This window comes from Coffea eugenioides, chromosome 10, assembly GCF_003713205.1.
Source record: "Coffea eugenioides isolate CCC68of chromosome 10, Ceug_1.0, whole genome shotgun sequence".
NCBI lineage: Eukaryota > Viridiplantae > Streptophyta > Magnoliopsida > Gentianales > Rubiaceae > Coffea > Coffea eugenioides.
This window is the reverse complement of record NC_040044.1, coordinates 7,376,122-7,391,722: the sequence shown is the minus strand read 5'-3', so window position 1 is coordinate 7,391,722 and position 15,601 is coordinate 7,376,122. Positions and strand designations below refer to the sequence as shown.

General features: G+C 35.0%; 1 protein-coding gene across 1 annotated transcript; it reads left to right on the top strand.

Moving 5' to 3' along the window:
• The first annotated feature begins 9,477 nt into the window (after nt 1-9,477).
• On the top strand, nt 9,478-14,762 carry LOC113749504 (branched-chain-amino-acid aminotransferase 2, chloroplastic-like). Its single transcript, XM_027293262.1, has 10 exons — nt 9,478-9,826; nt 11,069-11,142; nt 12,123-12,294; nt 12,383-12,559; nt 12,680-12,811; nt 12,944-13,042; nt 13,407-13,523; nt 13,794-13,889; nt 14,069-14,181; nt 14,421-14,762. The coding sequence occupies exons 1-10, from the start codon at nt 9,758-9,760 to the stop codon at nt 14,533-14,535; spliced, it is 1,164 nt and encodes a 387-aa protein (XP_027149063.1). The 5' UTR covers nt 9,478-9,757; the 3' UTR covers nt 14,536-14,762.
• The last annotated feature ends 839 nt before the right edge of the window (nt 14,763-15,601 follow it).

The following is a 15,601-nucleotide window of genomic DNA, read 5'->3' as shown; positions in this document are numbered from 1 at the left end:
AAAAAAAAAAAAATTTAAGTTTTAGCAGACAACTAAATACTGGATCCATCTCTTATCCTGAGTAAAGAACAGAAGAACCCTTTGAACTAAATATTGAGGCAGCCATTTTTGCAAGCTCTTTTGGTTTTTGAAGGCATTATGCATACAAGTTCTAATTTTTGCTTTGTCGGCATCTTAATTTATATTATTGAGCGTCAATTTATGCACGTGAGTGTATCCCGAATCAATAAAAATGACAGCCATTTTCGCAATTTTTCAATGTGAAAGTTTATACCTTAATCACCATGGATTTAACTCCACTGACTAGATGTAAAGAAAGAATTAGTGAAACAAATTTCTCTCCACAATCATAGAAATGCTGAATGTAAGACTCACAAAAGATGGAATAAGCTCCATCTAGACAAAAAATGTCTAGTCAGAGCTACATTCTATCTGATATGAGAAATGAGATACCTTCCTTGATTTCATTATTATTTCCAAGAGAAAGCATCAGCAAGACACCGACTTTGTGAAAAAGTAAAACCTACTCTACCCCACAGAGATTGTCTTCCACTCTATGGAGACATCATAACACAAATTTAAAAAAGTTGAACTCCATGAAAGTTCGTGGGAAATTCATGAATAAACCTCCTCGTGATTGAGTGTCAGCTCACTCTTCATTGAAAGGCTAAAAAAATAGTGATTAATTATTTAAGTGGATTTGGCCCACAACCAATACGGATGAGAAAAATCAGTGACAATCATATCCTCACTAAGTATGGTGTAATGTAATATATGTAGCAAGCTTAGGGTGACATGTCCTGTTGGTCCTGGAGAGTGCAAAGGGTTATTGTGCTGCTGCCAAATCGGGTGGTTTAGTGTCTCGAAGATATGGCGCAGGGGCCCCAACCTTCCATAAACCCCATATTTGATTGCTGGAACTTGGAATTCGGAAGCCAGAAACTACAAGTCCTGTGGGATGATACGTGCATGATAGCAGTCTTGTATGGGTAAAGCATGCTTCAACCCTTTTGGTTTCACCCCTTAGTCCGAAGATCAAAGATACAAGGAAGAAGAAAGAAATTAAAGCAAAAGGTTTCGGGACCATATTTTGATGTGAATATTTGGATATTGATATGTTTGGAGTTAGGGCAGCAGGTACGACTATGGTTTCATGACCTAGTTATGTGCGATATGTATGTAGATGATGTATGTATAACACTGAACCAGAAGACACAAGACAGCCATACCTACCTCAAGTCCGATATATTCCTTTGGCCTGTTCTGTCTTTATGTGTATCTCTGGATCTGATAATTATGTACGTACGTCTAGAAGCTTTGCTCTAAAGCAAAAGGGATTAATGTATGCAGTGTGAAGTGTGAACGCAGCTTGAGGATACATTACTGAGGAATGAAGAATATGTTTGCTTTAGCTACTAGACAATGCGCCTTTTTGATTTTGACCTCCTTATGATATGATTTGATGATGATAAAGAAATCAGCCACACTCGGTTAACCAGACTGACTTCAGAGAATCATTCGGCACACAAGTGGATTCGAGCCACATATCTATATGATTGGAAAATCACGAGTATCTAGAATCTTTGATGTTCCACGTTTCAAGTTAAGCAGACATTGTGAGAGGATCCAGAATACTGTATCAGCTCTTGGCATCTTTTAGATTCTTGAGAAAAATTGAACCGTCTACACCTGCACTTATCAACTCGCAACTTGAAATTCGGTTGATTGAATGCAATATACTATTACAAAGTCAAACTTTCATAAAGAATTTTGCGAAAGATAGATGCACCACTAATCCACCTCTTGATTGAGCATGCATGCAATTGCAGCCGTTTATGATTTCTTAAACATCTAGAGACATGTATTAAAAGTTTTTCTTAAGGTACTTAATTTCCTGTTTCATGAGTTTTTGATGTGCCGGCTAGCTTGTGGAATAATTGATGTCATTTCAGTGTATATATAGAAGTAATTTTTTATACACTGACAGTGTAGTGTAGTGATCTTTTTACGATGACAGATATGAATGTATGTCAACGTGCATGATTTGAATTTCGAATTTGAATTGATATTATGTGATATGATCTAAATCTATTTATATATTAAAAAAATTATATAGTGACAGTACATAAAAAAAAATAAAAAAAAAAAACTTACTCATCTATATGTGAAACGAACTTTTGCCACAACAATACGATACGTGGTAAAATATTTGTTTTCTAGAGTGTCGCACCTAATTAATAGTTGATTAGCCTTTCCCCTTGACAAGATAAGATAATACTCTTCCCAAAAAGGCTCTCACGACGCAATAACATGTATACATAATTAACCACTTTTCTAGAAGAGATATAGATGCCCCTACTAATCATCAGCAGAGAGAATATGTTATCGTTTGATAGAAGTCATGACTGTGGGATAATTCATAATGTTTGATTCTCAGAAACCAAAATGCCAATTCATATTACCTACCCAAAATTCCAACTAATTCATGTCATTGTACAAAACATGTACTATTTGGCTATTATTGATTATTCTTGGCCGTCATCTTAGGTTCGAAATTCTTATTCAACATTTATCTTCAACGATTTGCACTGGTCATCACCAAGCCGACATCTAAAAGTTGCCGAAACTTTGGAATCACAACTCCCATATATGATATGACTTTAGCATTTACTTTACTGTAAAACCCAACTGAACAGCCTGATAAATGCATGCTCCCCACAACACATAGGCCGTTATTCTAAAACTTTCAATGTATTGTCATGTTGAGAGGTTTAGGCTATGTCGTTGGTGTTCCTTTTTATAACATAAGATACTTCAAAATTAATTGAGGTGAGCTTGACAAATTGAAAACAATAGCAGGTCCTCCATTAAAGAGTAGTGGTTTTACTAACATTGCTTAAGTGATTAAAATTAAGTATAAATCGGAACAAAAAAATAAAAAAAATATATATATAAACTCTAGATATGTTCTTAATATATATATATATATATTGAAGTGATTTTTTATATAAAAACTCTAGATATATATATATACATTGATTAATGTACTTACCACACTTTGGATATACTTATTACAATGTTCTTAATGTAGATATGTTCTTAATGCTATATATATATATATATATATATAGCATTGATTATATATATATAAATAAAAAATATCTAACAGTCGAACTCTCTCATTTTTTTTCCTACTAATTTTTCTATGTTGAAGTGGCCCGTGGGGTCGTATCAAAAGTCAGTCGGATCAAGTTGTTGATTATTATTTTTTTCGGTTCAATGAGAGACTCTAAACCTATTTTCCCTCTTTGGACTCGAAACCTTAAATTATTATTATTCTCCATTAAATGTTTGAGGGGAAGAGAGATAAGGAAACATATGAGATCGGGGCATATATACACATATACTTCTTTTTTTTTGTCGACACAGGAGTGTTCGGGTCAATCCTTACGGGGCCCGACTAATCCCCTGCGGCCCGGGCCCGGCGCTCCAACCCGGCCCGAACACGTTAAGTGCGCGGAGGAATCCAGTGTAGCGGAGACTCGAACTTGTGACCTCAAGGGTCACTGGTGAGAGGCGCTGCCGCTGGACCATTCACGCGGGGGATATATACACATATACAATCCTACACAAATTGGGCATTGGCATACGATCCATTACTCTGACATGCTGGCCCAATTCACCAGTGGTTCTTGAAATCGGAGGCCCAGACTGACGAACTCTAACAAGTTGCTCCAGGGCGTATGATAATAACGCCTTCAAACTGAGGAGAAATATTACCACCAAAGCGGCCGAAAACTTGATCACGAGGCATTCTTAGTTATCGTCGTAGGTTTGTACCAAAGTAGGAATATCTTTTGGAATAATAATAATATTGTCAGTCGAGTGATTGTCGGTGGCATCGACGGGAAATGTTTTCCTACCATCTCGTTATGTTCTAGGATGGATGGATGATTTTAAAAGTACCAATTACTCTATAAAATCATTGCTTCATGAGCAAACTTGCACTACATATTAACACCGAAAACAAAAGAGCAAAGGGGCAGGCAGATTTGATTTGATTGATTGATTAATTACGAAGGCCGAAAAGAAGAAGAAAATGTGCTACGAAGACAAGTGCTCGAGATGTGGTAAGACCTCTTGGGTTGGCTGCGGGAAGCATGTAGCATCTGTGTATGCAAGAATTCCGCAAGGCAAACACTGTCAGTGCAAGGATTGGCCGGGAGTTAAAGCCAATGGTGGTTCTGAAAATTCCTCCTCCTCCTCCTCCTCCTCCTATTGTACTATTCTTTGAGAAAATCCTCTCGTCTTTGGCTTTTCCATGTCACCAATTTGCATTTCACTTGGCCTTTCAAAATCCGCATCCAAAAAAGTCTGTACCTAATTGGCAGAGCTATGAAAATAAAGCCACCGTTATTTGGGTATTGTTCTTTTGAGAGCAATTTCTGCTTCTCACCTCCTTGTTGACTTAATATACTACTATGTTGCATGCAGAAGTCCCCGTTACACAACTATATGGATGGGATATTGTAACCTTTTATACCTGTGTACTTGTTTGCATTCCAGGTTGTAGGTTTTGGACTAAAACATTTTCCATTCAACGAAGCATGATGCCCTATTCTAGTAAAAGTTTCGAGGCACAAAAATTCGCCAAGAAGTGAAATGAAATTTATTGGGAAAAAAAAGTTTAACAAAATATAAATGAGTTCGAACGAGGAGATACTAGTTTAATCAGACATGCGCTGCAGAAGAGTCGAGGTTAATTGAACTATTTGCGAGTTTACTTGATCAAAATTCGATCTCGAGCTCTGCATTGATGGAGTTCGAGTTGAGTGTCTCAAAATAAGAATTACCATTTCAAATTCAATACATGCTTTCCAATCTTCTCATTTGAACAAAGCAACTTTTTAAAATCTCAATACACATTTAACATGGAAATATTTTAAATTCAATAGATGCATGTGTAGACTTCAATATTGGGATGGAGGGAGCATGTATTTTTAATTTTAAAAAAATTTCAGTAGGGGAAGGGTGGGATTTAAGAAGTAGGGAAAGGTAGGGGATTTGTCTATCTTGTTCCTTATTTAAAATTATATAAAACATTATTATAACATTTATACTCGATTGACCTTGATTTAATTAGATCTATTTGAGTTTGAGTTAGATTAAGGTAAAATTGAATAGTTCAACGAGTTCGACCTCGAGTTCAAGCATTTTAACTCAAAATGAGGTTGAGTGGTCCACTAGAACTATTTGAATTCAACTTGGCTTAATTGCACTCATAAATTTAGGCTTAATCTTACCTAAAGACCTTTATTGTCACAACATATATGGTTTGCAAGAGTTTTGTGGTGGAATTCACTAATTACACAAATAAGGTTGTCAATTGGGTTTCTTGAATTGAGTTTTGATAAACATAATTTCGACTCAAAAAACAAATAGAATCTTTTGGCACGAGCTAGAGGCCATTTTGTAAGTTCCATACTCGACTTATAAAGACCTGTAGGTTCTGGATCTATTTCCGACTTAACCTATAATATAATATAATATATATTAACATTATACACCATTCTACAATTATCTATTAATTTTAAAATTTAAACATAATAATTCCAAACCAGGGTTTAATCAAAACTTAGCCTAATGAAGCCCAGACACAGATGACGACTGAATTGTGGTGTATATTTGGGTTTCAGCTCTGTTGGTCCAATAATAGAGCCGCTCGGTCCCAATTTTGTCAGACCAGTCTCCACCAGGAGTGGTCCACTGACAATCGATCATACAGTTGAATGCTGGGCCTGAGGCTAACATAGGGTAACTCTGTGGACCAACACTGCCTCATGTAAATTCGCTCTTTTAAGGGATGAGGATTAACATCAAAATTTGGGTAGCAGCTGCTACCCTGCGGATTGGCAGAAATCTATTATTAACGACCCAAAAAAAAAGGATGCTTGCATAGAAGGAGCACGGTTGTGCCTTGGACTGAATTGTACATCTTGTTGGAGGAGAGAAAACGAAAATGATGAAAGAAGTTATTTTCATAACTTTAAGCTGATAAAAATTCTACAAAATTTTCTTTGTAGATCCCAATTTTTATTTTCATGACAATCAACCATTTCATTTGTTTTATGTAGTTGATTGTCTTTGGTTATATTAGAGGTGATGCTGAATCAACTAGCTCAATTCGAAGTCACAATCTACTCAGTCAACAGGTTGGTTCGAGGTCGCTTTGATTGAACTCGAACTTGAGTTCAAGCTGCTCGTTTGAGTTCATGAGTCGAGTTCAAGTTCCAAATTCTTGTACTCGGAGGCTCAACAAGCCTAATCAAGTTTTTTTATAGTATATTTTTTTTAATCTTATATATTTATTATTGTGAAATATCAATTATATCCTTTATTTAAAATTATATGTAAAGTATTAATTTTTATTAGGTGAGTTTGATTAGACTTAGATTAGATTTAATTAAACTCAAATCCAATTAAGATACATTGAAGTCGAGTTTGAGGTTGAATTTCAACTCAATTATTTTTTCTCGAGTCGAGCTCAAGTAGTGCATTACTCGAAGTCTCAACTCGTCTCAAATGCATCCTTGGTTGTACAACTTTTGGGTATGATAGACTTGCACGCCTACAAAAGATTGTTTACTTGATTAAATTGATTATAATCAGCGCCACTTACTACCATTGATGCGTTGTTGCTTGAAAGCGAACAACCTGCTGACAGAAATCAATAAGTGCAGAACCATTTGTACGTTCTGTAATATTGTAATTGTAGATTGTCTGTATTGCACCTACCGTTAACAGATCTTTCTAATTCTATTTAAACAAGAAAAAAAATCCAATGAAATAGTGTATTTTATGCCTCATTTAAAATAGTAGTGGGGCATACTTTCTCTCAATTAAGTTGGTATCGTTTGGCAGGATGAGGGGGGAAATTTTTTTTTTTTTAAAAAAATCGACTTGGTACACCTTCCCAACCTCCAGGCCATGTTCTCGAGTAGATTTGACCAAAATTGTTCCTTGATTTTTTGAAAATTCGAAAATCAATTTCATAGATTGATATTTTTTTAGGGCAAATGACTCAAATAGTCTTCCATCCAAATTTTTTCTTTAAAAAAAAAATTTGAACTACATTTGGTCCTACCACTTTAATTTGGGACAACCTTATCTCTTAACTTTAATTATTAAATTGATTTAGTCCTATCACTTTAATTTGGAGCAAGGACGTCGGTTAACTTTGAACAAGGAAAAAAAAATCACGTTCCCGAAGACTGGTCTCATGTCATTTTAGCTGAGGAGAAATTCTGTGAGTAGACTGCCATAACTATCAAAATCGTGCAGATTTGGCCCCACAATGTTAGCTGGCACATTTAAATTCCCGTTTGAATTGCTATTTTCTGAAATTTTTATAGAAATATGAACAGTAGCAATTTGTTTATGTGAAATAAAAAATAATTTAAAAATTTAAAAAAAAAATTTAAAAAAAAATGGTAATCCAAATTACATGGGATCCTCGGTGCTACTTTTGTGGTGATAATTCTGCGTCACTTCTATATTTATATCAAGTGACCTGTTTATTTAACTTGTCATATGTTATTTATTTAAGTTTCTTCTATCCTTAGCGTGATAAATGGGATTGACATTAAATTTGGTATCGAACAGTGACACAGAGGATCTCAACTGAATCCAAATAAGGCAGCATACAATGGGTTAATCCAACAAGTATTGTCTCATAGGATAGTTTTTTGGAAAACATAAATTAGGAACATGAATAAATCCAAGGAGCACGATACAATGATTAATTGGATATACTTGTTACCACACTATGAGAGCCTATCTGATAGAATTCAAATTCAATGCTACTCCCTCCGTCCCACTTTGATAGTCCTGATTCTTTTTTCACACAGTTTAATAAAAAGTAGTTAACTTTGTTGGAACAATCAATTTAGGTAGCCATTTTCCTAAAATAACTCACATTAATTAGAGTACAACCTTATGAGAACTTGAATTGATGATAAAAAAAGAATCAATTCTCATTAAATGGGATTGGTTTATAGTAACAACAACTTACATTGAATAAGGGTATTTTAGGAAAATTAAAATACAACTACATTTTTCAATTGGAAAATGGACTACAATTTGGGACAGACGAAAAAGGAAAACAGAACTATCAAAGTGGGACGGAGGGAGTATAAAAAGTTAAAAAGTTTATTTGTGTCTTTCATGAACCAAAGCCTTCACAACATAACACAAGTAATTAAACTATGACTAATTATTGTAGAAAATCATGAATCGCATTCCAGTCTTTATTAATCGCACTTCAGTAATTTCTTTTATCATATAGTCTAATAAATAAAAAATTGCATTATAAAATTGATCGTGAATGTGCGATTAACAAGCATTTCTCTTATTTTATAGTAATACATATGTTTCTTTCCTTTTTTGTCACGAAAGGAAAATGAAGGGTAGGTGAGAAGGAATCATCATCGCTCGGAGGTGACTGACGTGGAATTGTCGGCCTGGATTCACTCATGCTACGCATGTGCACTCACACACTATGCCTCTCCGTTTAAAATCAAAACTAGATGGTATTAAATTTTCTTGGGAGTTTTGCACAAATCAAACCCTCCATTCACAAAATATCATCGTCTAGTCCTTCGCATTTAAATTATACATTTTGAACCCTAACCTATTCAAAGTGTATCTCAATTATAAGCCCGAATTCTATTTCCGGTCAAATTTCTTTAGGGACAAAAAAAGGAAGTGTGTAACTTCTTATCCCATGCTTGGTGTAATTGTTGTGGCTTCTTCCTTCTTCACCAAACAGGATTTGTTAACTTAGGATGCGTTTGATAAAATTGAAGTCTGAAAACTGAATTCTGAAATTTGAAATCTAAATTCTGTTTGATAAAATTGAAGTCTGAAAACTGAATTCTGAAATTTGAAATCTAAATTCTGAATTCAGTGATACATTTGAATATATATCACATTCAGTGATAAGTGAATAGTTTATTCCTTAATCTTGGATGCAAGTTTTGTCTAGAAAATTCAGTGCCACTTAATTAATTCAAATGTTTTATTTTTGGTTATCAAACGCGTTTGAACATATTAAAATCTGAATTCATTAAGTTTAAGTGAGTTATCAAATGGGGCCTTAATATGAAATACTATATTTTACGTAATAATTGTCTATTTTCAATTTTGTCCCTCAATATAAGGAATCATCTATTTTAAATTTTTCCCTTCAATATACATCATAATGTACAGAAAATCAAAGAAAAATTTTCAAGAACAAAAGCAAGAGAAAATGAAATTTGGGATCAAAATATCACCATTTCCAATATGTTGCAGATGAAAATGTGTCAATTTAAATATAAGGGACTAGAACAGAATAACTTGAAATGTAAAGGAGTTCTTATACAATTGTTCCTATTCTTTATCTGTCCAATTGCTTTGATGCATATCCTAGCAGTCGAAGTGCTCATGGTTCCGTGTTCAACCTCTCCAATTCTTTGGCCTTTTCTTGCCAGTTCCCATTTGCATGCCTGCATATGTGAGCACCGCTGCTTGTGATCATTATGAAACATTAATATATGCAATTCTTCGATCATCTTCATTTTTCTGTCCCTGTTCTTTCTTTCTGCTCTTCCTCTTCTGAATAGTCACTTGTAATCTTTACCCGTTTTCTAAACGTTTGCCGGAAATACAACTGACGGGTTTTCTTTGAAGTTCTGCACTGAGCAAAAAGAAGAGCAAGATGATTCATAAAACCACCAGCATTCGTAATTTGATTCAACCTTCGGCTTTAAGCTCTCTTATATCAAAGGTTAGAGTCAAAGAACTTCTTTGTCTTCTGTTTTCTGTTTTGTTTGGAATTCATTTCTCTTTCTGCTGTCTTTGATTTTGTCTACTTATTTTGATCCCTTTGAATTCTGAGGGAAAAAAAAAATTAAATCTGGCTAGCTTCAGAAACTAGAGCAGTTGTCCTGTTCTCTCTTGAACATAGAATTGAATCTGAGGTTGAAGAAGACGGACCCCAAAAAAAAAAAAAAAAAAAAAGAGGTGAAAGAGTTTGATCCTCCAAATATTTGGAAGAGCAGCATGCAATGTTGATAACAGCCGTTATTTTTCTTGATATAAAAAGATATCAAATATACATTATTATTTTGTTTTTGTCTGGAAAACTCACGAATTTATTCTAACAGCAAAAGAATGCTGATGCTAGTAATAGATGAAATGATTTTCGTATCCACAATTGTTTAGGCCCTTTATCGTAAATTAGGTTGAGCTGGTGGATTATGAAAGAAATTTTCAAAACCAGCGTGAATCACACATTTTTTCAGGCTAATAGGTTCAGCATTGATATCATTGTAAAAAGCAAGGACAAAATGTCACTATTGCTTAAAACTTAGCAAAACTTCTCACTAAAATGTGTAGTCATATATATATATATATAGTGACAGTTAGATGCTCGAATGGGGATAATGATGTGTGGTCAATTTTATCGCTTTTTATTATTTTAAATTCAATCCCTTCCTAATTTTAGTGGATAGCAGATCCAAACCCACTAGGAAAAAAAGTCAGCAATTTCTATCTTATACAGTTCATCCATTTTAATTAAAGACGAGCAAAAACTATAGGATTAGTAGAATAATTTCACGTGTTCCATTGTTTACAAATCTTACTTACCCCCAAAAAAAAATTATTTAGGAGATTTAAATAGAATAATTAAATATATATATGTTAGGTGGTTATGGATTCAAATATTGATAATCCAACAAAGGATGTTGAATAAATAGTAATGAAACAGATTTACATAGATATACACTTCATCCAAAGAAAAGAATAATATGTTTGAAATATTTTTTTTTTATTTTTGGCGACTAAACAAGATCTTAATTAAGGAAATTTTATATTTTGCTACTATACATAATCTGGATTTTTTTTTAATAAAAAAAAGTAGGATGGATTGATGAATTTTAGCTAAAAACAACAAATCGTGATCTACATGCATCATGATAATTTACTCGACCAAAAAATAAACTGTTTGTTTTGTTTTGTTTTGTAGTTGGGAGCTAGCAGCTATGCAACTCAGGCTGCATCTTCTTTACAGCAAGCCTGTGATCCACCATCTGCCTATAGGTAAATGTTAATCGACTTTCATCTGCTTAACTAAATTCCCTGATGCATGCAAGTCAAATCATTTGGTTCTACAAGATTTTGTAGTTTGCTCCATGGATTTTATACATCAAGAATCTTCATGCAAAAATATCATATCCCCTTCTGCAGGTTGCTTTAGTTGTTCGATTAATTTTGTCAATGAATTGTACATTGTACTGTGTTTACTTGGATCCTAGCAAGGTGCAATGTAAGAAGTACATTGTACATTGTACTTATGTTATTTGAATGGATTTATTTGTCCTTTACATTCACCACCAGAAACCATGCTGATCCCAGAATGTGCCATTCCATTGTTGATCTTCCCTCATCGACCTGAGAAAATAACAAAATGTCATTTAGTTTTTGTCAATGGTCCATCTTCGTGTTTGCCTTGTCGTATGTCTTCTATGATTGCTTCATATGCTTTGGGTGAGAGCTACATATGCTTTGCGTCTCTTCATTTGTGAACTCCATGATTCAGTGGTATTTGTGTTAGTAAATCCAATTATTGAGAAAGCCACTTAAAGCATACACAGATCAAAGGAAAAATAAACGAAAGAGATTACACAACCTGGATTCAAAATGTCTACAAAAAATGAAGAGCTTCTGTTCATAAAACGCTCGGCATCATCAAAGGCATGGAAGTATTGTGGAAACAAGCCACCTGCCCAACCAGAGCAGCCATCCCTGGACAATCCCACACTTTTATGTAGCAAGCTCACTGCTAAACCCATGTAGCTGTCTTAGTGGAAACCGTGAAGTATAAGGAGCTGCCTGCATCGAAAACTCATTGCTAAACATGTCCTTTTGGAAAATGAGGACAGTTGAATATGTTTTGTATGGGTATCATAAGCATTTACTATTTCTTCGTTGCAATGGTAATAAGAGCGATGGGGACAAATTATCATGCCCGACTCTAATTTGTTCTTCCACACTTCTTTGTCCATGTTGATAATTGACAGCAATGACGAGTATGCTGATATTGATTGGAATGGTCTCGGATTCAGTGTTATGCCAACTGACTATATGTACATCATGAAGTGTCCGAGTGATGGATATTTCCAGCAAGGCCAACTTTGCCGATATGGGAACATTGAGTTAAGCCCTTCAGCAGGGGTATTAAATTATGGACAGGTACGTTCCGTTCCTCATCACATCTGGACTACAGGTCGTCTCACATAAACTGTAAGTTAATTCTTTCTGTCTGTGAAAATTGAAACAGGGATTGTTTGAGGGTACGAAAGTCTACAGGAAAAAAGATGGAGGCCTCTATCTATTCCGCCCAGATCAGAACGCCATCCGAATGCAAATTGGTGCTGAAAGAATGTGCATGCCCTCTCCATCCATTGAGCACTTCATCAATGCAGTGAAGCAAACTGCCTTGGCTAACAGGCGTTGGGTAATTATTTTTAGTCCCCAAATTCTTGCAGTACAATTGTGTTGTCAGTCGGTAACAAAATTTTTGTTTTGTGTGTTTTCTTTCTTTCGTGTAACCTATTTTTCTTTTGAGTTTGCGCAGATCCCACCTCCAGGAAAAGGATCACTTTATGTTAGGCCTCTGCTCATAGGAACAGGACCTGTACTTGGTTTGGCTCCATCACCTGAATATACATTTCTTGTCTATGCTTCGCCTGTTGGAAACTACTTCAAGGTTCAGATCTTTTTCTTTATATGCTTCTTTCCTGTCATTATAAACACTTCATGTTCTTCTTTCTTATTCCTAAGTTGTCCATTTCTCTGTCATTAAAGAAGAATGTGTTTATTTTGAGTTGTGGTTATACAGGAAGGAACTGCAGCGTTAAACTTATATGTGGAGGGTGAGTTTCATCGCGCTTCACGTGGAGGAGCCGGAGGAGTCAAAAGCATAACAAATTATGCTCCAGTAAGCTAAATGATCCTTCATGTTACTATTCAGCCCAATCTCCAAACCCCAGAAAATGCAAAGAAATGGATTAAACCGCAATATTGGCCCTATCTAAACTTGCATTTGATGGCAAAGGAAGTCAAAGAAGACCAATTAAAGGCTTTTGTTTACATATTTTATTTTCTAAATTTTCTTATTAACCTTTGATATCATAAAGCTACTGTTTGTTGAATAAACTCGTAAATTAATTATGTTGCCTAAAAATTTGGAACTTGTTAGCCAGTTAATCTTTCTACGCATTTCCTCCAACCAGAAATGCTCTGTTTTTTGCTTACCTTCTTGTTGTTTCCTTTCAGATTCACATTTACTTTGTGTTGCGTAGGTCTTAAAAGCAATACATAGAGCAAAGGATAGAGGATTCTCTGATGTCTTGTACCTAGATTCACTGAACAAGAAAAACATTGAGGAGGTCTCTTCTTGTAACATTTTCATTGTCAAGGTATTCTACTCCATTACCTCATCAAACTATTTCAGTAGCTGATATGTTAATACAAATAACAACTCTATACAACCCGGACATATTGGGTTACAATATGGACGTAAGGTCAAAAGCTTTAACAAAAAGAAAAATCTTGTTCATGTGAGAGTATAAGTAGAAACCATAGATATAGGGCTCTATAATGTTCTTAGTGCAGCCTGCGCAATCTGCAGCTAGATTTTGAAGGGTTTGGACCATTAAACTTATTACTACTCCAATGCATATATCCAGGGAAATATTCTTTCAACTCCAGCAACTAATGGCACCATCCTTGAAGGTGTAACACGAAAAAGCATGATGGAAATTGCAAAGGATCTCGGATACCAGGTAAGCAAAAAACTTGTATTAGCTGCTAATTAAGCAGGCAGTTGAAAAAATGATAAGAGAATTCGTGGTATTGGCTCACATAATTGCCATCATGCTAAGGTTTGGAAGTGTTCTATTGCCACTCTAATGTGACTGAAGCAGTCTATGGGCTATCTGAGCCTTTTCTATGATGTTGCCAGGTTGAAGAACGTACCATTCCGGTGGACGAACTAATCGATGCTGATGAAGTATTCTGCACAGGAACTGCGGTTGGTGTTGCCGCTGTGGGAAGCATCACATACAATGGTAAAAGGTAATAAGTAGCATGCATGCTTATTCTAGTGTTATCCCAACACTGTTTCATCCCAGCGTATGATCTTGTGAAAAGGTCGTGCTGTGCAGAAGATGAAGCAGGACTAACCCCCCATGAAGTTACTCAAGAGTTATAGGAACATTTTCTGAACTTTAATTTGCTTTCTCAAGGTTCACAACTTTGTCTGGATGAATAAGGTATAGAGAGTCATCAGTAATTGGTTTCTTCCGTTTATGCAGGACTGAATACGAGATCAGCCCCGATCTTGTCTGCAAGAAACTTTACTCGAGGCTCGTAGGAATTCAAAGTGGTGCTGTCGAGGATAATAGGGGCTGGGTTGTCGAAATTGATTAAAAGATATGTTCAACTCTGGTTGCTTTATTGACATATTCTGCTGTAAATCATCGAATCAGCAGATATTAGTCTTTATTTAATTTGTAAAAATGTCTGTTTCATACTTGAACAGTCTCTAGTAACTCTGCAGCTTTGAGCTGAGTTATTCAAGTGGCTAAAAGGATAAGACTGCCCTGTTAAACTTCTTTCCTAATCTATGCAGAAAGCCCAGAAAGGGATTTAAAACCCTTTTCGCTGGCCATCTTACCAAAAAATGAATTGGTTAATTTGCTCCAAATCTGTAGGAAAATTAGATGTAGCCCAATATTCAACCATCTTTGTTTACTCTAGAATAATTGTCCAATTATCATTTATTCAATTCACCATTCCTTTTTCTTTTTAGGTTGATTTGAGGCCAAATGTCACATCTCACAGCAACAATTTTAAGCTGAGCTACACAAGAAATCTGGTGGATCCCGGAGAAAATGCGTCACCAATCTCCCTTTTTGCTCCCATTTCTTCCCCTTGGAGTATTTTTTTTTTTTTGAAAATCTACAAAAGAAAAGTTTTAAATAAATTGCTACAAAATATTAATCAGCACTCCATGCCCGAAGGATAAACGTCTAGCATAGGACTGTCAACGGATTAGGTTTAATTTGGATTGGATGTAGACCCTATTTATTTTTTTTATTTTGTATTCGGAATAGGTAATAGGTTCATTTACTTAGACTATAAATGGATCGGAAATGGATTTACATGTTTCGATCCATTTTGGACTCGATTAATAGAAATTTTTTCATTAAAATTTATTGCAAACCCACTTATCTTCTACTAGAAAAAGATCTGTAAAATGGTAATATTTTATTTATACATTTTATGTTCAACTAAAATTTTAAAACTATTGGAAAATAATTCTATTAAATTAATTTCAAAGTCCATATATTCTTGACCGGATTTGGATCCAGACGGGCCCTGACATGTAACTACGAATTGAGAATCTGCAGATCTGACCTGTTTACACTTTACACCCGTACTCTTGCTAAGCTTCAAACTTTTAGGCCCATGGACTCTGGAATATTTCATGAAT